The following is a 24000-nucleotide window of genomic DNA, read 5'->3' as shown; positions in this document are numbered from 1 at the left end:
CCACCCCACCCACCACCCTGACCTACCACCCCACCCACCACCCTGACCTACCACCCCACACACCACCCTGACCTACCCTCCCACCCACCACCCTGACCTACCCTCCCACTCACCACCCAACCTGTCCTCCCACCCTCCTATCCCCACCTCCCCCCCACCCACCAGCCCGACCTACCACCCCACCCACCACCCTGACCTACCACCCCACCCACCACCCCACCCACCACCCGACCTGTCCTCCCACCCTCCCATCCCCCCTGCCCTCCCACCAGCCCTCTTTGGGTCCATCTATTTAAATGGGAGGGAGACTGGTGCCTCATCCATCACTGTGGGGAAACTCATTTCCGCCGTGTCCCCATGCAAATGAATGCCGTTTGCAATGAGGGAGCGCTATTGTTTTTTTTTTGCCCAGAAGTCTGAGCAATTGTTTGTGTGCTGCTCGTCTCTCTTTGCTGTGCTGGGTAAATAACACCGCTTTTTCATTTCACAGAAGTCCTATTGTCACTCCTAGCTGTTTGAGTTTCTGTTGACAGAGTTTGTTTTAACTATGGGTGTATGTTGGTTTTTAAGTCAAAACAATAGAACTGGGATCTGGCATTTGTTTTGTGTGCACAACAAATAGGTTAGGGCAACAGAGAGAATGTAGGGTGAATGGGAAAGTATGTGTGGGTGGGTGCATTTCGAAGGGTCTGGGGACTGAAGGCATACATATTATGAGGAAAAGGGTAATGACGAAAATGTCCTGTCAACAAACAATACAGAAGGTGCGCTTGACTTCAACAGGAAGTGTGAGCCCGCCAAACACCCTTCATCTTCCTCTTTGACACGCTAGGATCTCCTTTTCCGGTGAGCTGTCCATGGTGCTGATCCATTCACTGGATTTATGATTAATAAAAACATTATGCTATCCGGTCGATCATGCCCATAGCACACTAGACCAGATACAGATTCACATTACCAGCTAATGAACAATATATTTTAATGTCTGACTGATATATGTTATTTTATTTTATTACACGGCTCTTCTCAATGCTGTGGAACCCTCCGTTCACTTGCATGGGCCTTCACAACTTCTGGCGGTGGTTCGCCCTGTCGGGGCTTATTTTCCAGATAATGCCCGGCGTTCTACACATTATCCCTTACATATTACATATAGACAATTATTTAACAAGGAAGATACCTGTTATGTTTAGTTCAGTTTATTAGAAGCACTGTTAGTGCATCAATTTGGTGCAGCATCTATTATCAAGAAGCTCAAGTGATCTTCACTCTAGTATTTTGAAGTAGAATATTATAACAAAGTCATCAATTATAAAAAGTGAAGCACATTAATAAATGAAAATACCATGAATGTTGGCCTTCTTATGTACTTTCAGTGAATATATCTTGTAAATATAAAGGCATTAAACTGAGCTCAAGCAATTTTGAGTATAAATATTTCAGGCACATTGCATAAGCAATGTTACTGGGGAAAGAAACTGACTTTTTTCATACTTCCATCTCTTTGTTGTTCCCACACAGCCGTTCTTCCTTATTCCTGACAGACAGCTCTAAGATTGTGATCTGAGTTTCTAAACACTGCCTCCCACACATTGAAACACCCACACAGCCAATTACATACACAGCCAGACCTAACACACACACACACACTCGCGCACACACACAAACAGGCAAACAGTTCTTGTTTGTGTGTTCATTTCTGAAAGTTAGTGCACAATTTCCCACAATGCAACCATGCGCAGATCTTGAACAGCAAGTTTGTTGGGGCATCTCTGTTCAGCGAAGAAAATCTTGTTCCAAGTTACAGCTATTTGCTTTGTATGAATATTACAATTGTCATGAGTTTTTCTAAACAACTAAAAATGTAAACAGTAAAACATTTGATTAAAAAACTATTCAATGTACAATTTAGTTAATACATTTAATTAATTCAAAAGGAAATTAATTAGATGCTAAGTATGCAGGTTTGTAGTGTGCATCACCACCCCCATAGTAGTGGAACCATTTAGGAACATTTCAATTATTACACACCAAAAGAATGATAGAATGATGGTTTTAGCTTATATTAACACTCCACGACCAGCAAACTCTGTTGCAATTGAATTTTGCTCCTATGGAAGCGGGAACCCTTGTCTCTGCTCTTCCTCAGTTAACCGGGCCTCTGTCGTGTGATTCACTGCTCTCTCTGTGCATTTCCAGGCTGCTGCTTCTGAACATGCTTCGGGCTGTCTTCTAAACACCCTTTCCTAAACCCTGTGAAGGTATATATTTGTCAGTAACTTAAACTGATCATCCGCACCAAGCCCTCAGGCAGGTGGTACAACAAGGTTTCTAAAGAAGGGAAAAGAGACCATGAAGTGTAAGTCGGAACCAATAACCATTATAATTTCATTGGTCTTCGGGTCGTCTTGGTGACCCACCAGACCCTAGACCCTCCAACCGGACATCCTCCTCTGAGGCCGAGGCAGCCGCCGACTCCACCCCTGCCTCGACCACGCCCTGGCTGGTGATGGTGTCTTGCTCCTCTCTCAGAGCAGCCCTCTCCATGCTCCTGATACAGCTCTCAAAGTTGATTCCATCGGTAGCATAATTGTCGTGCACATCTGTCTTACATCGTCGTTACATACTGAAATACAGTAGGAGCTATTCGTGTTGGCCTACAGCCAGGAAGCTGTGGTTCACAGGAAGGTTCCTGCTCCACTTAACTTCAAATAAAAGCATCTAGCGGAGCCGGGACCTCTGCAACCGCTCCTGAAACTCCTGGATGACTTGTGTCCACCACAGACTGCCTAAACCAGGGGTCTTGTCATGTTATGCTCTCCAGGTCAGCCCTGGGTCCAGCTCCTATTTTAAATCCTCCACCGTCTTCCAGGAGAGCCAGCGCCTCCTGTGCCCCTGCTTCCCCTGTGTCAGGGTTACGGTGGCAGGGAGCAGGCCAGGTCTTCCGCAGCACTGAGAAAGAGCTGCACCTCCATCCTACCCGCGGCAATGGAGCAGGATGGACTGTGCTAATTGATCGATTAGTATGTTCAATTTGAACCTCATCATTTAAAAGTGTGATGAATACAAACTCAAGTCGAAAAGCAATACTTTCAATGTGTAATGTGCCGATGCAAACATTGGATTGAAAGCTAGCAACAATAGTCAAATGGTTAAATTAAACAAACAAATTGTTAAAATGATTTCTTCATTACTTCATGAACAAACTATTAGTGAAATTGCACCCTATCTGGCCAGCCCTTGAAGGAAAACCTCTGGATCTTTCTACCTGGAGCCTATCTTCCCATCATTTTAAGTGAAAGGGACTAATGCGGGCAACGATTTTTGAGATTGGTCCAGTATTGCGCGAGAGCGCTGCCTCCGTAATCCGCCAAATGGGACCCAATGTAATCCTTTGGGGTAAGAGCGGCCGTCAATGTACGTTCTCTAAAAGGGCATGTTTTGTTTTTTTCCACTGACAGGCTCAGATTATATTCTAACATTATGGAAACAATCCCTGCAGAAAAATAAAACGTGTTTCTTTACACTTCTCATGATCCGTTATCGTTATTGTGTCTAACCAAGTCGTTCTCAAGGAGAGCTGAGTGGAGTTGATGGAGGAAAATAAAGGTGGAATCGCGAGTGAGGGCTAGAGAGTGGAGATATTGTTGTGTTGGATTACAGAAAGCCTAGTTAGAATACTCCTTGAGGGAGACTTGGTTGGACACAATAACACACAGACCGGATGTGGACACCTATCATTGATGTGTGTCTTTGTAAATCCTACAAGTTGGCATCTGTTTTATTTTTAAATCGTCTTTTGCATTATTGAATTGAATTTCTTTTTTTCTTTGATTTATTTTATCGGTTTACGTTTCTTCGTTTTTCCCATTCTTCCCTAAAAATATGCACTAGGCTCTACATGGCATGTTAAAATGCATTTAGTTCCATGCCCTTTCCCTTATGAAGCCTGTTTAAGTAGTAAGGTCTATATTATCCACACACACACACACACACACACAAAGACACAGACACACACACATCCCTAGGGACCACCGGTGCACACAATCACACACGTACATGCAAGCTCAGCTACAAACAGATGTGTGGTGTCTGGTTCCAACAGAGCCCGTCTGCCAGTCCGGAAAGAGCAACGAAAGCTGGCAAGATGCTTTTTTTAAGCATGTCTGTCAGGAAACCCGTCTGTCAGGAGTCTCACATAGTAACACAAGCACACTATATTTTTTTGTCGTCGCTGTTGTTGTTATGTTGTCCATTCCATTATGTCTGCCATTATAAAAATCCTATCATTTTCCGAGCTCCCCAGTGAATTTATCTTTCAAACAATTTGTTTCACGGTTTCCTGTTTGGTTTGAGCATCAGTACATGGACATGCATTGGTGGGCCCCTGCTGCGAACCCGTCCAGAGGCAAACCGCACCGCGCGTCCTGTTCTGGAACACCTGCTGCTAGCAGCACACTCTGTGCAGTTAGCAGAATCATGGTCTTGATATCTCAGACAACGGCCTGACAAAATAACAGCAGGGGGGAGAGAGAGAGGGAGAGGGAGAGAGGGAGAGGTAGAGGGAGAGGGGGAGAGAGAGAGAGAGAGAGGGGTGGGGGGGAGAGAGGGAGAGAGAGAGAGGTAGAGGGAGAAGGAGAGGGGGAGAGAGAGTGAGAGAGAGAGAGAGAGAGAGAGAGCGGTGGGGGGGAGAGAGGGAGAGAGATCTATCTAAAGAATGGAAACAGATACTTAATGAAGATGAACGTCAAAGTTTAATTAAATAATTGTATTTATTTTTAGATTGCTCAGTCTGACGGCAGGGACTGTGGCATGCGATCACTTGATGGGGGGGCATGCATGACTAGCAATGCCCATCAGCGTTTGAACATTGTGCGTATATGTGTGTGTTGGCCGTCTGTACCTTGTGCCCTTGTATGCGTGACTGGATATGTGCATCATGTGCTTCTTTGAATGTTCACTTTCAATGAGACTAGATGTCAGGGTCAGTTTGTACCCTGCACTCCTCCTGAGTGGCTAACCTTGTGAGACGATACCATGCCACAAAGTATGTACCTTCAGGGTTGATCTTCCATACTCGTTAACGTATGCGGGCCTGTTCACGTCTGAAGTCATCTGTTTGCAGGAAAAAACATATTTTTATAGGAAGGTGGTTAAAAAGTGCATTCAGTGTTGTTCGTATTAGAAGTAAACCTCTGATGTGTTGTGTCCTCCCTCTATGGTTGAAGTATACGCGGGTCGGGACAAATGGGACAGGAGTCAGTTTGCCTTCGTTGCACCTTTGCTTTGTTCTTGAGGCCTCAGCGTGCTGTGTTCTCACTGCATGGAAACACCGTGAATTAGCTTGTTTTATTGCAACCAGCCACGCAATGTCAAAGCCCGTAAATACTTCCAGTTTACTTGCAGGCATAAATAGGGTTCTGTAATGGCCAAAGACTACTAAAAATGGTGATCAATTAATTTAAAACCCACTGAAATCAATCAAAACAAACTAATATTTTGCTTGATAAATAAGGGACCTAATTGATGAGGTGTTACTCGTGCTCGTGTTCAACCTAACACAATACAACCATGTGACCAACCTTTTTTGCGATGTCCACCGGCTCCCTGTAGTAGCTCGTTACCGATTCAAGACGATGGTCCTGGCCTACAAGACGGTCAACGGAACTACACCTTCCTACCTCCAGGCGTTGGTCAAACCACACACCCCAGCTCGAGCGCTCCACTCAACTACCTCAGCTGGACGCCTGGTACCGCCATCGCTAAGAGCAGCCAAAAGTCAAACAACAAAGTCACAACACTTCTCCGTTTTGGCACCACAGTGGTGGACCGAGCTCCCTGCCGATGTCAGGACCTCAGAGTCCTGGAGACTCAAGAGTCACTTGTTCAGAGTTCACCTTGACTGCATAGCCGCCTCCATTACCCCCCACCACCCCTTCTCCTCCCTAACGCTCCTAAAAAGACCCCTCTCATGAACTTATTGTATGCTGCTGACAGCGATATATTGTTGTTTTTCCTTCTTCTGACTAATGGATTTATTGTAAATCACTTTGCATAAAAGCGTCTGCTAAATGCCCTGAATCAAAATGTAAATGTTATTGTACACTCAATGCTATGAAGGTATTTATTTTATTAAACGTATAATGGGATTTGATCTAAAGAAGTCCCATATGAACTCTAGCAAGCAAAATATTTTCAGAGGAATGTATTGGATAGATAGTCTGCTGCGAGGGTTGCAAAACATGTCAGACTTATCTTCAACACAACTTCCCCCTTCACCCTCACAAACACCCATACCTAATACCATCTAAGGAAGTGCACTTGTCTAGAGAGGGTGGTTGTCACCAGGACAAAAGGTCTTCAATCCCCAGTTTCCACAGTTTGTAGAGATCTATAGACCCTACATCCTCAATACCTGAACACACTGTCATTCTCTTTGTACCCCCCAACAAAACCTAAAATAGATGTGAACCTAGCCATTCTGGGAACAAGAGTGTTTTTTTGTCTTACATTGACGCTGAGTCTAATGTTCATTTTATCGACCTTCCATAGCGTCTAAGTGCAGTAAATGGCCATGTTCAATTTACCTCAATTGGTGTAATTTTAAGTTATCTTTTTGATGGAACTATAGTCTAGTCAGCAAAGAAGGCTCGGCTTTATTGTCTTCACTCGTTTGATTCAAAAGACTACTCCTGCTAATGCTAATCCGACAACTACTACCACTACAATGCACTGTGACTACTACTACCACTAACACTTCTAAAAGGCCTAGCTGATTCTCAAATACAGCTGGCAAAATCCTGCACGGAACTCTCACACACACACACACACACACACACACACACACACACAAACCAACTTCTGGAGGGAGGGATTTCTTAGGATGGGTTTATCTTAGTTGCGGTAATCCAGAGGATTACTGCGGTTTAGTCAGCGAGACTAGAGCCGTGAAAGAGTGATCATCACACTACAACGGTGCAAGTAAGATGGAGAAGTTAGCCACGCCGGCCGGCTCTTTGTACACGGCTCAGCAGGCGATCACATAACCGCTCCCGGGGTCAATGAGTGTGCATGTGCGCGCATGCTTATGTACATCTGTGTGTGTGTGTGTGTGTGTTTGTGTGTGTGTGTGTGTGTGTGTGTGTGTGTGTGTGTGTGTGTGTGTGTCGGTGTGTCGGTGTGTCGGTGTGTCTGTGTGTGTGTGTGTGTGTGTGTGTGTGTGTGTGTGTGTGTCTGGCACGTACGCATGCTGTCTTACATCATTCTTATGTAATGTGGCCTTATTGCACTTTAAGATCTGGTTAAAAGTAACGCATGGAAATATCTAACACTGAAACAGATGACAGATATGAGAAAGACTAGCCTGACATCGCCAGGTGGTGGATGTGTTTAGTTTTCTCTTTGCAAGTGGGATTACAATTCTACAAGGTCACATGTTGAGATTGATTGATTGATTGATGAAGACTTTCAAAGTGAGAAGACGTATAAAAGTGGAGATGCATCACGACATCGCATATCCCATGCATACTAATCCATGCTGGTCCAGAGTGTGTAGGACAGACACACATTCAGGTTCTTCCCACCAGCAGTCAGTCAATTTAATTTGTAAACATGTCAACACGGTAAGAAACACAGTTTAAGGTTTGAAGCACACAATTCCAACTGCCGTTTGCTTCTTCTAATGCAAACCATGTGCTCGATGTTGACAGTTGTCGTTGGATGAAAAAGTGATGGAGGATTCCTAAAGTGTGCGTAGGGAAGTGTTTGGTTGCTGTGGTCTATTTATTTGCCTGTGACTCTATGTGTTACCCCATGGCAACCAAGAAGAAACTGAACATCTGGCTTCAAAATGTCCCTTAAGAAACCAATGCTGAGATTAAGGGCGCTGCATGCATTCAAACTGTTGCAAATAGATACACACTTAAGGTTGGGGAAGTTAAGCATGTGTACCATAAGCACGGCTGCAGGGGAAATCAGATCAAGACCACTAAAACTGCATCAAGTTGTCATAGCAACCCGTCTAAACGCTAAAAGCTTTGTGGAAAGCCGCCTGGATTCAGTAATTGCGGTGTGTGGCAGTCAGCTCGGTTGATTGCTGTGTTTTGAAGCCTCATTCTGTGTGTTTGGGTCCAACGGTGGAGTGTGATTGTGTTGACATTTGCAATATTGCAAAAAAAAACTTCTGATATTTATTAATATGAAAATGTACATGTGAAAATGTAATTGACTAAGTATTACTTTTTCTATAAAAATCATGTGTTATTTACATTTCTCTCTGACATTAGTCTTTATGGAAACAAATTGTTGTTTTAAGAATGTCTCACATCAACTATATAGTATATGTTATTGTATAACTTGTAGGTTATCAGTCTCCCACATCTCTTAAAACCCTCTGTTAGATCATCACTCCAAGTGTTCAATCAAAGCCTTCCACAACGATTAATCTGTTTCTATTTTCTCCTTGGCCACCTATATATACTCTATTCCCCTCTTTCCTTGTTTAAATGCATCCGCCTGTATTGTACTTGCTAACGTTCTCATTCTGACAGCAAGGAGCAATCTTCTTCTGTTTGTGACTCCTCTGTCTTCTGCTTTTGCCTCCTATGTCTCAGAAGCAGCATTTCATGTTGTAAGGCGGAATTTTTAAAGTACTTACATTATAGTTTCATTTTTAAAAGAAACGTTTTGCAGGGAAATAGGTTGATGGAAACTCAGCCTCGGACCAGTCGCCATAGCAGTTGACAGGTAGCAATGCACACACTCATGCATTCCCCCTGCAGGTGAGAGAGAGCGTGAACGAGAGAGAGCGACATAGAGAGAGAACGAGAGAGAGAGAGAAGGACCCTCCCACTCTGCTGCAATGCAGATTGCAGGGATGTGTGTGTCTTGTGTAATTTGCTGACAGAGATAGGGCTAAATCAGCACACCACACACTGCTGTTCATACAACGGTGTATGTGCCCACCCCAGGTCTGGGCGTGGGGGGGGGAAGAGTGTTGTAGGTGGCTCATATTTAAATGAGTTGGATCCCTCGCCTTCCCCAGTTAATAAATAATAAGGGAACTATCCTCCATGCCTGGTAGCCACCGAGAAATCAATATGACTGCTGTTTATAGAGAACACCGTTTTAACTCACGCACACACCCATTACATTTACAGTAATACAAAGAGGGTTTTTAAAATGAATCAATAAATAGAAAGGAAATGGTGGATCTCCCTAGAGCAACAGGGTTCATGTAGCATATACAGACAGTAATAAGCAAGTGAAGCCATGCATGGACGTCCTATATCTGATACACTGAACCTTGGGATGTATTTTAGCATTAACAGTATTAAGTTGGGGGGATCCTAACAGTCCTAGTAGTTCAGGTGTTTAAGCAAATAGGCCAAGTGAGATATAGTGTAGGCATTTGTTTAGGCATGGTTAGGTATGAACTTAACCATGTGGGGTATTTATGGGGTAGTTTGGGTATTGCCCAAGTTGTTCAACTTTCACTATGTAACCCCTTTAAAGCAAAATGGGAAAAACCCACCAAACCGCCTACTACTCAAATCAGTGCTGGGATTTCTTTCTCTCTAAAGCAATTTGATTTGAAAGGAAAATGAGATATAGTTTATCCATCATCCATCAAGGTAATTAAGTGTAGGATCACATTTAGAATATTGTTTCAGCTGAGGTATTACAATTATAGTGGCCGTATATAACCACTGCATTAGAGAGATATCGCGATGCACATTATTTTGTTTTTTCCAGTCGGGGTTTGCCACACTTTACTGACCCTTGTCTAACCTAACCTAAAACATAACCAAGAAGCATAAGCCCTACCATAAGGTCCGTGTCTGTGCTCAAAATATATATGATTACTCATCATATATAGCAATCATATACGATAACAACATCTTCCGTGTCACCACGTCATGTTATCAATTCGCACATTTACCGAAATCTGTGGCAAAGCAACATATCGATGAATAACCAATGCTGGAAGTCCTTCATGATGATGATGCATATGCATCAAAAAAGGAAACATGGTTACTATTCTCATGTAGTCAAGGATGAGTCAGGATAAATGTGTGGAATGCTGCTGCTGCTACACCACAATATCCTGCACAACCTTCAGTTTGCAGCAGCAAGCCTGCGTCACTATCGGTCTGCCAGGGGAATTAAGTTCCCCACCAGCAGGATATCTTTATGAGACCGCGCATGCTGCTTGCTAGACAATACTCCACTTCAGTATGGATATAGTATTATCGGGGAGCACAGGGCGCCGCGGTCAGACACTGGAGGGATCCAACTGTTGTTTGAAATGCAAGTCATATTTGCAATCTGTTTCTCAATACACACGCACACACACATAAGCATGCACACACATACTAACACACACTACACATACTCATACACATAGACAAATGCATACATACATACATAAATACGCACACACACGCGCACACATCCATGCACACTACCCTCCACACATTTACACACACATCCACCTCCGCACACACACAAACACACAAATATACATACATACATACGCACACGCACAGGCACACACACACTGTGCCCAGCAGGATAAACAATAAGATTGGCAGGGTCCACTGTGCGGGCATAGTTTCTGGGAACCCAACATTGTGGGAAAAGGCACTTTAGCGGTCCAGTGCTCCCGCGTGAATAAGCACAATTGAGTGTAGGAAAACAATCAATACTCTGTTCCCTCTCAAATGTTTCTCCAGGCTTTACAGTTTCAAATGGAAGAGTATAATTTTGAGAATAGAGAGATTGAGATGTTAGCATGGTGGACAGAACACTCAGAACATAGCTGCACTGTGTGCCATTTTGGTAACATTGGGGATTATATGTCTCGGTCTCCTCAGATTAAATCTGATTATATGATGCTCTGTTGGTATGACGCAACACTTTAATGATTTGGCTCTATTCCAAAAAGCATTTCCGATTTCGGGAAATTGAGCCGTCCATATCAGATAGTCCGTGGATGATTCTGGTGATTTATTAAAGACTTTGCTGTGAGGGTATGATGCCAGTCAAAGGAATTAAGAAACACTGTTCTCTGAGTTCTCTTTATTACATAAAGACATTTTATTATAGCTTCTACATACATCTCTGGATATACTAGTTATATAATGTCTGTACGTCAAAAATAATACCTGTTATATATTTATAAAACTAAGCAGATATACTACTCTCAGGTTTTTAAAAAGATAAGGATTTGTTAAATACTGTTATGTTACGGTCATCAACAACGTCTTACAAATCACAGGGAGAGGAGCAACAGGAGTACAAATGTGTGTGTGTGCATGTATGTGTGCGTGTGTGTGGTATCTGTGTATGTGGTGTGTGGGGCCTATTTGTGCTTGCGTGAGTGTGTGTGTGTGGTGTGTGTATGAGGGGCCTATTTGTGCTTGTGTGTGTGTCTGTGTGTGTGTGTGTGTCTGTGCACCTGGTTGCGTGTGTACAGAATGTAAATGTCATCTTCATTAATCCTAGGTCTGCAGCTGAAAGCGAACATCTTGAATCACTCTAGACCAGGGCCATTCGTCCTAATCGCACTCTGACGGAGTCAAGTACAAAATGAGAAGCACCGTCCTAATGTCAACATTGAAACTAAGCGTTAAATTATGCATTAATAAGTGTGGTACCACGGTGCTGCTAGTTTAAATCCTACGGTGTAGGATCCCTCCACCGCCATGGGATACAATTCCCCTCTCTCTTAAATCGTACCTCACCACAGATCAGACCAACACTGAGCTGAGCCGTCCCCATCCCTGGGGAGCCAACAGAGATGCTGATTGTCTTGTGTGTTGTGTTGTTAAAGAGCTCACAAACACCCTGGGAGCACGTTTACGACCACACCACTGTGAGGCCGTGGGTGGCTCCCCAACATGTTCTGTGTTGCCCCCTCGAACCTGAGGACGTGCCCCCCGAACTGGGGATTTTTTGTTCCGGTATTTATGCCGCTGCGCTGGGATCTCTAGGGAACCCCATCCAATATCCTGTATCCTGGAACCCTTTGATGTGTTTATGCGTTTTGTTTATTTGGCTGATGGTGAAACAGGGAGGCATGCCGTCCAAAACAAAAACAGACCCATGGGTTGAGTTGGAGGGGACAATCCCACACAAAAACATGCAGGCAAGCGCACACGCAGGAACAACACACACACACACACACACACACACACACACACACACACACACACACACACACACACACACACACACACACACACACACAGGGAGTTGCCATGGTTACACGTTGGTAACTCTGACACAAGGTTCTGTGTTGCTTTTTCTGTTTGTTTTGCTGTAACACTGGGATGTAATTTTTTTTTTTTTCGCACAAAATACCAGATGATTTAATATATAATAATAATATATTTCCTCCTCATCCCCTTTTCTCTTCAAAACACAGTCATAATTACAAACGGTTATGAATATGAAAATACTGCAATAAAATTTTTCAGAAACGATTGAGTAAAACAAATAAATAAATGAGCCAAATAATGAATCATGGATAAACAGAGGATGTTGTTTGTGCCTCGGGCGAGAAAACAACAGATCGGTAAGAGGGGCATATCGTTTTCTTCCTGCCAACAAACATTTGATGATTTCAATTATTTCATGTTTAATTCCATTTGATTTATGGAAAACAATTTTTTTGTTCATTAATCGGTAACTACTTTACAAACATTGACCGCCCCGACCCCTATGACGACATCGCTTTGTAAGCAGAGATCTTCTGAATCAGCACATTTTAGAACAATGACTCATCCTTTTCGATACCTATACATCAGGTTGTTGTAAAAAAAGGTTGTTTTCTCCCAATATTTGGCATATCAGAATGACCTTTCTTTTTTTTTGAGGTATGAAAGATCACTGTGCTAAGAATAGCAGTTCATCTAAAGATCTTTTTTCGTTTCTTTCCTCAATGCACTGGTTCTCTATCATTATATTCTGTAGGCAAATATCTATTTGTTCTTGTTGGTTTGTTTTTTGCTTCCTTTTTCAGTTTAATTTGGCAATGTTGGACGATGGGGGTGGGGGGTAGGTTTCACGGAGGTCCATCACAGCAGCAGCAGCAGTAGGTCAGCCTACGTGACATCTTAGAGAGAAAGAGAGACAGGATTGGTTGGATGGAGGTGGGGGGGGGGGCGTCTATCGCTCTCCTTTCCTGCGTCCTCAGGGGCTTCCTGATCGCAAAGTGATCCTGAAGTGTTGGAACTCTCACATTAAGGGACAGGTGTCTTTCCATTCACCCGTCCCTCCGTCGACTGCCATGCTCTCTCTCTCTCTGTCTCTCTCTGTCTCTCTCTCTGGCTCTCTCTGTCTCTCTCTCTGGCTCTCTCTCTGGCTCTCTTTCTGTCTCTCTCGCTGTCTCTTTCTCCTTGCGGCAGGTTGGCTGTGCAGCATCCGATGGTACGAAAGGTTGAGGGGGCCACATCACGGTCAGGAGGCATCAAAGCTGCAAGAAAAGGAGGGAAGGATGCATGTTAGGAAAGAAAGAAAGAAAAGGAAAGCAGGTGAGAAAATGCACGGCAACAGATGACATGTTGCCTGACCGCCCCGCCCCACATGTGTGGGGTGCATCCACGGAGTGGTGGGTTGGTTGAGGGGTGGTGGTGGTGATGGCAGGGTCAGAGCGGTGGTGGGGGTGGTGGGGGTGGCGGTGGACAGCGGGCGGTATTGCCTTGCTCAGCAGAACCCAGGGAGCGAGTCGCCCCAGGTGAAGCCCAAGAGCTGATACAGTCTACCATTAGGGAGCACCTTGACATTAAATATTTAGTCTCCCCTAACCCCCTCCCTCCTCCTTCCCTCCCACCATCCATCCACCTCTCGTTCTCCCACCCTGCAGCCTACGCATTATGGTGGGGGTCAGGCCACGGTGACACCTTGGGGAAGGCCCCCACGCACACACGCGCACACACACAGGCTCACTCATGGAGTCAGCTGAGCCTCAGTTAATTCATACAAACAGAAGGATTCACAAATGTTTTTTGGGATTTCTTTATAAATTAATTAAATATTTACTGCTATAAATGTAAAAGAAATCTACAGAATCTGCATGTATGACTAAAATAAGGTTCACAGATGTATTTCTGTCGCATCTAAAAATATATTTTGCTTTGAATAAATGAGGCTGGAATCCACAAATATATGTATTAAAAAGTATTTCAATGTACATCCAAAACCTATTTGTATAACATTTATATGCAAACTGTTGACCCTGTATTTAAAACTGCTTTTCGTGTGGGATGTTAAACCACTAGTGTTGCTAGCCATGAATATATAGGGGACGGTTGGATACACACGATTATATATGAATGGTTGCTAGCAGGACTTGTTATTGTTCAACAGAAGATCCAGAGGTGTTTTCCACCATAAATATATATACGTGTCTATATCTAAGGCTAGCAACACTAGTGACAGAAGTGACAGTACTGGCGTTGTCGATAATACTTATATCTATTGAGGGGATGCAATGGAAATCCTGTTCATTATTGTATTTTTCACAGATTTAGTGCTAGGGGATCACATTAAATCATACCCTCAAATCTAGGCTAACGTGAATCGCTGAAATGGAAGGAACTTTCTGATTGGCTACAGATTATTCTCTGTTGAAAAAAAGCATTTGTGAATAGAGCCACTGCAGGGGAGTCTCAACAAAACCACACAGAAATCCAGTTTACTTTACAACGACAAGCAGTTTGTAAAGGCTGGATGGTATATAAATGTAAAAACAGCATAATACGTTTTTGATGAAAATAGCAGATACTTTGAAATACATTTAGTATTTTACTCCATTTATTTCAAACAAGATATATTTGTGCATCAGAAATCCATATATGAATCCTTCTGTGTGCATTCATTAAAAGTGAGACCGATCTCAGTCCAAACACTCTCCCACACACAGTACATTCAGTATAGAGATATTTCTTCAGGCCTCAATGTTTATCAAATTTATCAAATGAAAATACACACCAACCCCCTCCCCCAGTTAAGTGGCCATGCATGTTGCCTTTACTTTTTGTGTGTAAGGGCACGTGCATGCGTGCATGTAACTTACCTATCCCAAAGCTTTACACTCCTACAAGAGTTGGTGCAGCAACCGGCAGATATCAGAGCTGGGGAGGGGAACGATGGAGAACGATCAGTTCACAAACCGTTGCTCACATGATTTACATTTACATTTACATTTAGGGCATTTAGCAGACGCTTTTATCCAAAGCGACTTACAATAAGTGCATTTGTTACAATAAGTACATTTGTCATAAGAAGTGAAACAATATATCGCTGTCGGTACAGTAAAGACGTTCATAGAACCGAGTGCAAGTATTACAATCGCTAGGCTAACCCATTCCCCGTGTAAAGCAGCGATAGCAGCTACTGCAGATGCTACACAATTAAGTACCTTTAATAAGTGCAATGTACAAGTGCCAGGACGTACAACATTCAATGGTGGCTGTGCATTGGTTTCTATGCAGAGTCGAGATGAACTCTGAACAGGTGAGTTTTGAGTCTTTTGCGGAAGCTGGTGAGCGACTCTGCGGTCCTGACATCGGTAGGGAGCTCGTTCCACCACTGAGGTCCCAAAACAGAGAAAAGTTGTGACTTTGCTGATCGACCTTTGCTTGCTCTTAGCGATGGCGGTACCAGACGTCCAGCTGAGGTAGTTGAGCGGAGGGATCGAGCTGGGGTGTGTGGCTTTACTAATGCTTGGAGGTAGGCAGGGGCAGTTCCATCGACTGCCTTGTATGCCAGTACCATCATCTTCAATCTGATGCGAGCTATTACAGGGAGCCAGTGGAGGTCTCGGAAGAGGGTGGTTACATGTGAGAACTTTGGTAGGTTGAACAATATTATATCCAATTATCTATATATTAGTTATTATATTGTTGTAAAGGTTTTTTTCCATCCTGTTGCAGACTCTCTCCCTCCCACATGATCCCATCAAGCCACTGAGAATAAATAGAATCAACAAGCCCATCAAAAACACCTTTTGGACATTTTGGATAAAAAGGATGTTCTGTATGGATTGTTTGTATATACAGGTACACATACTATACTATACTATTTCCTTTAGTATTTCTCATTTAGCTGCAAATGCCATTTTTGTTTGGTTGACAATTTTTCATATTATTACTCATGAGGTACTCATTTGTGCATGGATTTTAGCATGTGTAGCTTCCAAGCTAAAAGACTATATAAGAACACTCTCACAATGGCAGCAGCACCTGCCCACCTAACACACACACTGCAGCTGCAAGACCACACACCTCAACATGGGACAGCAATGGTGTCTCTCTACGTTTGTGTGTGTGTGTGTGTGTGTGTGTGTGTGCGCGTGCGTGCGTGCGTGCGTGCGTGCGTGCGTGCGTGCGTGCGTGCGTGCGTGCGTGTGTGTGTGTGTTTGTGAGTGTATGTGTGGGAGTGTCACTCCAGAAAGAAGTCAGGTAGCCCAGCTTGGGGTGACACTACCTGTTACCCATCATCCTCTCCTTGGGACATTGACCAGAGATCTGTCTGTATTCTAACCCCTAGCTGATTATGTCAGTGTGTAGTTCCGTGTGTTTTTGTGTGTGAGAGGGAGAGGGAGAGGGAGAGAGTCTGCAACAAGATGGAAAGAAACCTTTACAACAATATAATAACTAATATATAGATAATTGGATATAATATTGTTCAGTAAATTTATTATTATGGCTTGTTATTATTAAACAAATTGTGGCGCTTTGTGAACTCCATCTTTGTGTTTTCCATTGTAAAGTTTTCCATTGATGTTAGCTCAACATCAATGTAGCTCAGGAGGTAGGGCGGGTTGGCTGGTAACCGCAAGGTTACCAGCCTAGGCTAGTTTGATCCCCGGCTTGAGTGTCGAGGTGTCCCTGAGCAAGGCACGGAACCCTAACTGCTCACGATGAGCTGGCTGACGGCTTTGCATGGCTGACGCCGCTGATGGTGTGTGAATGTGTGCATGAATGGGTGATTGTCAGGCAATATTGCAAACCGCTTTTGGTGGCCTCTGGTCACAAAAACCGCAATATAAATCTGGACCATTTATCATTTATGTATTATTTATGTTTCTGTGTCAAACATTGAGTAAAGTATAAAAAGCTGTTGAAGTCGTATCACCTTTAGTCTAAAAATAAAGGTTGTATTTAGTGGCAATATGTGTTCAACATGCGGTCACTACACACTCCGGGACACACACAGCTGGGCTCACTTCTATGATTCATCTAGCTTCCCATATACATCTCTTTATCCGGAAATGGATCAGCCTCGGTCGGTTGCAACAGCGCATTGCTGGCACTGCCACAAAGATAAGGAACCATTTGAGATCAATCAGTTGTTCCCCGGAGGAGCAGCTCCTCAGATGGATGTATGGGTGACTGAAAGATGGATGGTGGATAGGAGATGGATGGATGGATTTGAAATAGATGGTAGATGGAGGATGAATGGAAAGTTAGTGGATGGAGGGATGGAGGGAGGGATGGAGGGAAGGATGGATGTCCTATTCCACCACATCTTTCTTTTGGCTTTGGTTTAAGAGGCTGCTACTACCACAACAAGTGGCTAAACACACACACACACACACACACACACACACACACACACACACACACACACACACACACTGATTGCTCACTTTAAAGTTGTGACGTTGAGTCATCTAAAACTATTCTGCATAGTGCTGATTTCCAACAGCAAGGTTAAACCTTACTTTGCACAGAGCCACAGACCGCTACTCAAAAACCAAACATAACAACACCGTTTATTCTTTGAGATGTCCCGGTCAATGTTGACCACTCTGCGTTGTGACCCTTGATATACTGTCTGTGTCTCTTCCCTGTGCCTCAGCTTGTGTTACATATACAAAACAAATGTCCTATATAACTGTAATCATACCGTCATAAGTGTTGTGCTTATTATTCATGCTACTTACTTGGTCCTCAAATCCCCTCTGAGTTAATGCCATTAACTATACAAATAAACTTGAGTCAAACAAGGTACCGTTTTGTTGTGGCAGGAAGTACCAGTGGCCCAGATATTTTCAGAAGGACTTCAGGGGAGATGTGTGTGCAGTATATTGCTGTGTCCCTCTGAGAGTACTGCAGTATATGAGGCTGCTGATGGAGCACGATTCCAGACCTTAGCACTCACCCCGTGAAGGGAAGGGGAAAAAGATGAACACGGGGCCATGTTGGCACAGCTCCCTCCACCCCGCACTGGTCGATGTTCACGCCTGAACTCCCCCCACTCTCAACAGAACAAGTCAGCACACACACACATACACACACTTACTCTCTCTCTCTCTCTCTCTCTCTCTCTCTCCCTCTCTCTCTATCTCTCTCTCTATCTCCCGTTCTCTCTCGCTCTCTCTCACTCTCTCACCCACACATCTGCATCTGAAAGACCAGCTGTTACGAGTACAAAATGAAGCTGACCAATGATCATGGTCATTTATCAAGACAGAAATGTGTGTGTGTGTGTGTGTGTGTGTGTGTGTGTGTGTGTGTTTGTGTGCGTGTGTGTGTGTGTGTGTGTATGTGTGTGTGTGTGTGTGTGTGTGTCTGTGTGTGTGTGTGCGCACATGTGCGTGCACGCGTGTGTTTGTGTGCGTGAGTGTGTGTGTCGGGAATATTCTAATTAAAGAGCAGTGGCAGAAAGTTCTTTAGACAAAAGCACCCCCACACCCTCATTCTAGCCCTCCCTCAATCTTTCATTCAGTCATGCTGCCCTCGTTCCTTCCTCTCCCCCCACTGACCTGCTTCGCCCTCTGGTAGAGTCCCACTGGCCATGGCTGTCAGAGAGAGAGAGAGAAAGAGAGACATAGAGAGAGCCTTAGAGAAGAGAGAACCGGGCATAGGGGGAGAGGCATGGAGGAGAGACATAGATAGAGTGACATAGAGAGATAGAGGGATAGAGAGAGGGAGCTGTATAGAGGAGGGACATAGATAGAGTGACATAGAGAGATAGAGGGATAGAGAGAGGGAGAGGCGTGGAGAGAGAGATAGAGGGACATAGATAGGGAGAGAATGAATAAGAAAGCTACTTGAAGAAGGAGAAATGGCAAGCAGAAAATATGGAAGGGGAGATAAAGAGAGAGGGATAGAAAAGAGAGAGAGAGAGGAAGGACAGGCCTCTGGGCTGGTCCACAGCTGTGTGCTTTCCTTCGCTCCAGTGGCTCTCACTATGCATTTGCATGTTGTCCGTGTGTGTGTGTGTGTGTAGGCGTAAGTTTGTGGATGTGTGTGACCTTTATCTGCATAGGTGGTCGTGTGTGTATTTGTAAGGGAGAGGGAGAACAAGTGTTTTGTCACTGCACGCGATATACTTACGTGTGTGTGTGTGTGTGTGTGTGTGTGTGTGTGTGTGTGTGTGTGTGTGTGTGTGTGTGTGTGTGTGTGTGTGTGTGTGTTTGTGTGTGTTTTTGTTGGGCAGGGGTGCACTGATGGAGATACAGCAAGAGAGGATAAAAAAACAAATTTATCTCTTTGATCAGAGTTGGCCCTCTCTCATCAAAGGACAGACAGACAAAGAGGACAGACACACACAGGCTGGGGACAGATATTCTGTAACATAGCCTTCATGTTTAAGCGGCACACAAGTGAAATTGCACTACAAAACACTGACTAACAAGCACACATGCACACACACACACACACACACGCACAGACACACACACACACACACAAACACAAACACACACACACACACACACACACACACACACACACTTCACTGTGAATAGAGTGGTTTTGGAGTACAAACTCCATAGTGTTTGTCAGTGTGTACCTGCATGTGTGAATATTAGTTATGTTAATATGTCAAATGTTGCTTGGTTAATATAATAGTAAAAAGGCTTCAAAGCTGAATGGAAATCAGTTGTCAGGGAGGCAGCTGCTGGCCTACTTATCACTCTCTGTCTCTAGGACCCCTGCCACACACACATGCACACATACAAACGCATGCATGCACGCACACACAAAACCATGTTACACAACACCCACACATTTATACAAAGGGCAACATTATTTATATACCTTTCTGTAACTGCAGTTGTATTGTTCAAATGTGAAGTTTGTTTGAAATCAGATTTGGGAATGACTTATGAAAATGGAATTATATTTCCCATCTGGCCAGCCCATAATAATCCACAGCTTTTTCTGTTACTTAAAGGAAATTTCATTAAGACCACCATCAATGTATCAATAATCTGTGTGATCTTTTAAATGTGTTTTATTTAAAGCAAACAGCTCTGTTTAGTGGTGTTTCTTATATTGATATATATATATATATATATATATAATATTGAACTAAGCAGCTTCCATCTTTTGCAAGTTTATTTGAAAGAGATAAAGACAGAGACTTCCCATTGAGGAAAGGGCGATTTAGAAGTGCTATAAACCATTTAGAAGTTTGTGCAATGCTATTTGGGGGAAGATGCTGCCTCGTAAGCTCAACCCGGTTCATGGAGACACTTTGGCTCCACACCTTTTATTACCTCATATTACTGTGACATTTGAATGACCTTCAATGCACTCTCCACCATTATATTACACTATATGTGTTGCGTTTATCACAAATACACGGTGAAGGGGGAGCATGGAGATGGTACCTGTGACCTTCCTGAAACATCCCATAATCCACCAGGCCCTCAGGTAAACAGATAATGGATTTCCTGCTGAAAACTCTGCAGGGTTCCTGTCACCTTAGTGACCTACTTCCTGGTGGAAAAACAAATTACACTGTTCTGATGTTCTGATAGGTTCCTCACGTGAAGTCAGACTTTATATCAAAAGTATTATTAGTATTGTATAGAATAGACTACTATATAAGTCTGTAAAATGTACATATCCCTGTGACTAGCATATCCGTCTTAAGGTAGGGTATACTTGGGTATACTGTGTTAATACTTGGCTATGATTTTAACAATCTTACTCAATTACAAGTGCTTCTTCTATATTTTCACTTTGCGATTTGAAAAATTTTAGGGGTTTTACGACTTTTTTAAGGGTTGGACACGTTTGACACAAATACAGTTTTGAGTATATATATTACGTTTTTAGATGAAGAATATTGCCAGAATATTTTTTTTGTTTGCATAAGTTGACTGCCAGATGGAAGATCCTCTGGCAGAATCCCTCTGCCAGCGTGGCCCATTTGTAAGTAGCGCCCCACAACATGGCCCTGTCTCTAGCTGTGATTGTGGCTTGACTCTCACACACAAGCGATTGCTATTACCATTTGAACCTCCCAAAAGTATACCCTGTATAACTGCACATAAACATACATAAATACATATATACTTTCAGTTTATTTTGTTCAAAATCTTTGCCAAAGTCTTACTGAATACCAACATGAGGCAGAGTCAAACATACATGCAGGGATCCTAGCGGTGAATGCAGTTAATTTCTAGTTCAGCCTTGAGCAATACACCCACATATTGCACTACTTTCAGCCTCTCATATCTTCTAGCTGTTATTCTCTTTATTTTATCTGTCTTATGTCTATGTCTTGTTTTCTGCCGCCTCTCCATTTCATGCAACTCTGGAAACAACAAATCACTCAGTGTTAGATGAGCTATGGTTATTACAATGCATAATGTAATAGCTGCAATGTATTGCACTTCATAATGATCTCAATGTGCTTCTTAGCGGTACATCTGTAGAAAAATGTCAATGGGAGACATAATAGTTCACCCCTTCGCTCTTACACACACACACGCACACACACACACACACACACACACACACACACACACACACACACACACACACACACACACACACACAAACACCCACATACATAGATCCCAACCTTAAAATAATTTCCTGGCTATGCTATATGAAACTCCTGTGGGGAAGTAACAATGCAATCACACCAACACAAACCCATTTTAATGTACATAATACAGAAATACAATGTCAGCAATATTCCTCAGCTTTTTCTCCTTTTAGTCTCCATTCTAATCCATACCACCTTTGTCTATATTACACCCATTACCCACACAGACACACTGCGTAGACATAGGCTGGGTGAAGGCGGTGGTTTCGGGCATGTGTTTGTGAAGCCCGAGCAGTCTGGATTTTAGCTGTGTCTCTCTGCCCCACTGAGCCTCTGTCTGTCCCAAAGTAGTTCACACAGGGTCTGCAGGCCCCCTGCTGCAAATGACAGAGTGAAGGAGGGAGCGAGCGAGAGGGAGAGAGAAGATAGAGAGAAACGAAAGAGGGACTTCTGAGTGACTCACGATGCTAACTTCGGCTACTTTTCCCTTGAAAGACACAACGACCTTCAGCCCACAACGGTTAGGAGGAATCCGACTATAAAAGAAGCGAAGAAATTCAAGCATTTGTCATACAAAGCACGGCAGCACACACACGCACGCAGACACACACACACCGCAAAGGCACAAAGCTGCGTCAGTGCTGGGACTTGCGTCACTATTCATTGAGAGACAGAGCAAAAGTCTCTGTGAGTGGGAGAACATGAAGGCATGGAGCTGCGGAGGTGGACGGCATCCAGCATCCACTGCATATATATGTGCTTATTGAAGGGGCACACGCGCTCACACACTGACACACTCACTGACTCACTCACACGCAAAACATGTAGGGTTGATTGCTATTCGCATAGACGTAAACCTAAAAAAAAACACACACGCGCACACACACACACAGGCATGCGCACACACACACACACACACACACACACACACACACACACACACACACACACACACACACACACTCACACACACACACACACACACACACACACACACACTCACACACACATACACATACACACACATGCACTCGGTGGTGCAAGGGTTTATTGCTATTCCCATATACGTAAACCTAAAAAAAAACACACACACGCACACACACATGCACTCGGTGGTGCAAGTTGTTCCTGACTGGGTGAACAGATTGCAGAGCTTAGCATGCACAGAGGGTCAAGTGCCCGTCTCCCCTGCCCATCAGAGCATCCCAACCGGGACAGCCGATAGCGGATCCTCCCTTCCGTCTGTCCCCACGGACCCTGACCACTGCACCACCACTATCCACTCCGGGAGCAGCCAAACACACGTACTGCACTCAGAGTAGGGCAGGGCCAGAGCCATCCATTCATGACTGCTAGCCTACGGAGTGCATTGCGGAGGATGGACACAATCGGAAGACAATAGCGTCAAGCTGGATATGTGTATTTACTACTGGTTAAGGAAACACACACAGACACACACACACACACACACGCAAACCCTCGCAAGCTTTTTGCTGCAGTGTAAACTATACCTAACCCTTGAATAACCGTACACCCATCTTGCAAAGATCATGAATCATCAAACAAGGAAAAATACAACACCTACACTCGAGAAATACAGAATATAATTAATTCAACAAGAGGTTTTTTTGCACGTTTGCACAATATGTGAGGTGCAGCTTGCACTCTCCAGACAATCTGGCTGTAGATTGTTTGGAAACTGAAATAGCTTGAAATACCAAAGCCATGACACACGGTCAACTGAATTGAAAATGGTCAAACACACTCATGGCATTCGTCAAAGAGGTTACGTGTCTGTGTTACAAAAATCTGCAACCAAGGTTTTAGAATCGAAGATGAGGTGGCCAGGTAGATCCACGAGAATAGTTGAGGTAGGTACAAACAGGAATTCCACAAAAAGCAGATAGCACGCCTTGACGCACATGCCATAAAATCCATAGACCTGCCAAAGCCCCTTTCCTCTGTGTACAGTTGACATGGAAGTCAAGTGAAGAGAATATCAATTGTTCAGATACTATGAGGAAGTAAATGCAGTCAGTTGCACAACTTAACCCGCTGTAGCCTGTGGGAGCCTTCTTGGAGCCTATTTTTAAGTCAAGGTGGCCACTCTTCTGGGGGATGGTGGCGGGGAGTATGATAATTGGTGACAATCAAGCGGTGGAAAGTGAAGAAGAGAGATGAGTTATAATGACAGGAGGAGAC

The 24000-nt window shown here is 43.8% G+C and overlaps 1 protein-coding gene across 1 annotated transcript in view; it reads right to left on the bottom strand.

Annotated features, from left to right (window-relative positions):
- ccdc85a (coiled-coil domain containing 85A) overlaps positions 1-24000 on the bottom strand; it is a gene marked incomplete at both ends in the record, with an annotated part of 89146 nt that overhangs the window by 55474 nt on the left and 9672 nt on the right. The window contains one exon of the mRNA XM_079729092.1: positions 15080-15137. Coding sequence (XP_079585218.1) covers positions 15080-15137 — 58 coding nt within the window. The remainder of the gene's footprint in view (positions 1-15079; positions 15138-24000) is intronic.

Source organism: Pollachius pollachius, assembly GCF_949987615.1.
Source record: "Pollachius pollachius genome assembly, chromosome: 2".
NCBI lineage: Eukaryota > Metazoa > Chordata > Actinopteri > Gadiformes > Gadidae > Pollachius > Pollachius pollachius.
The sequence above is the reverse complement of the archived record's forward strand: the minus strand, read 5'-3'. Positions and strand labels throughout refer to the sequence as shown.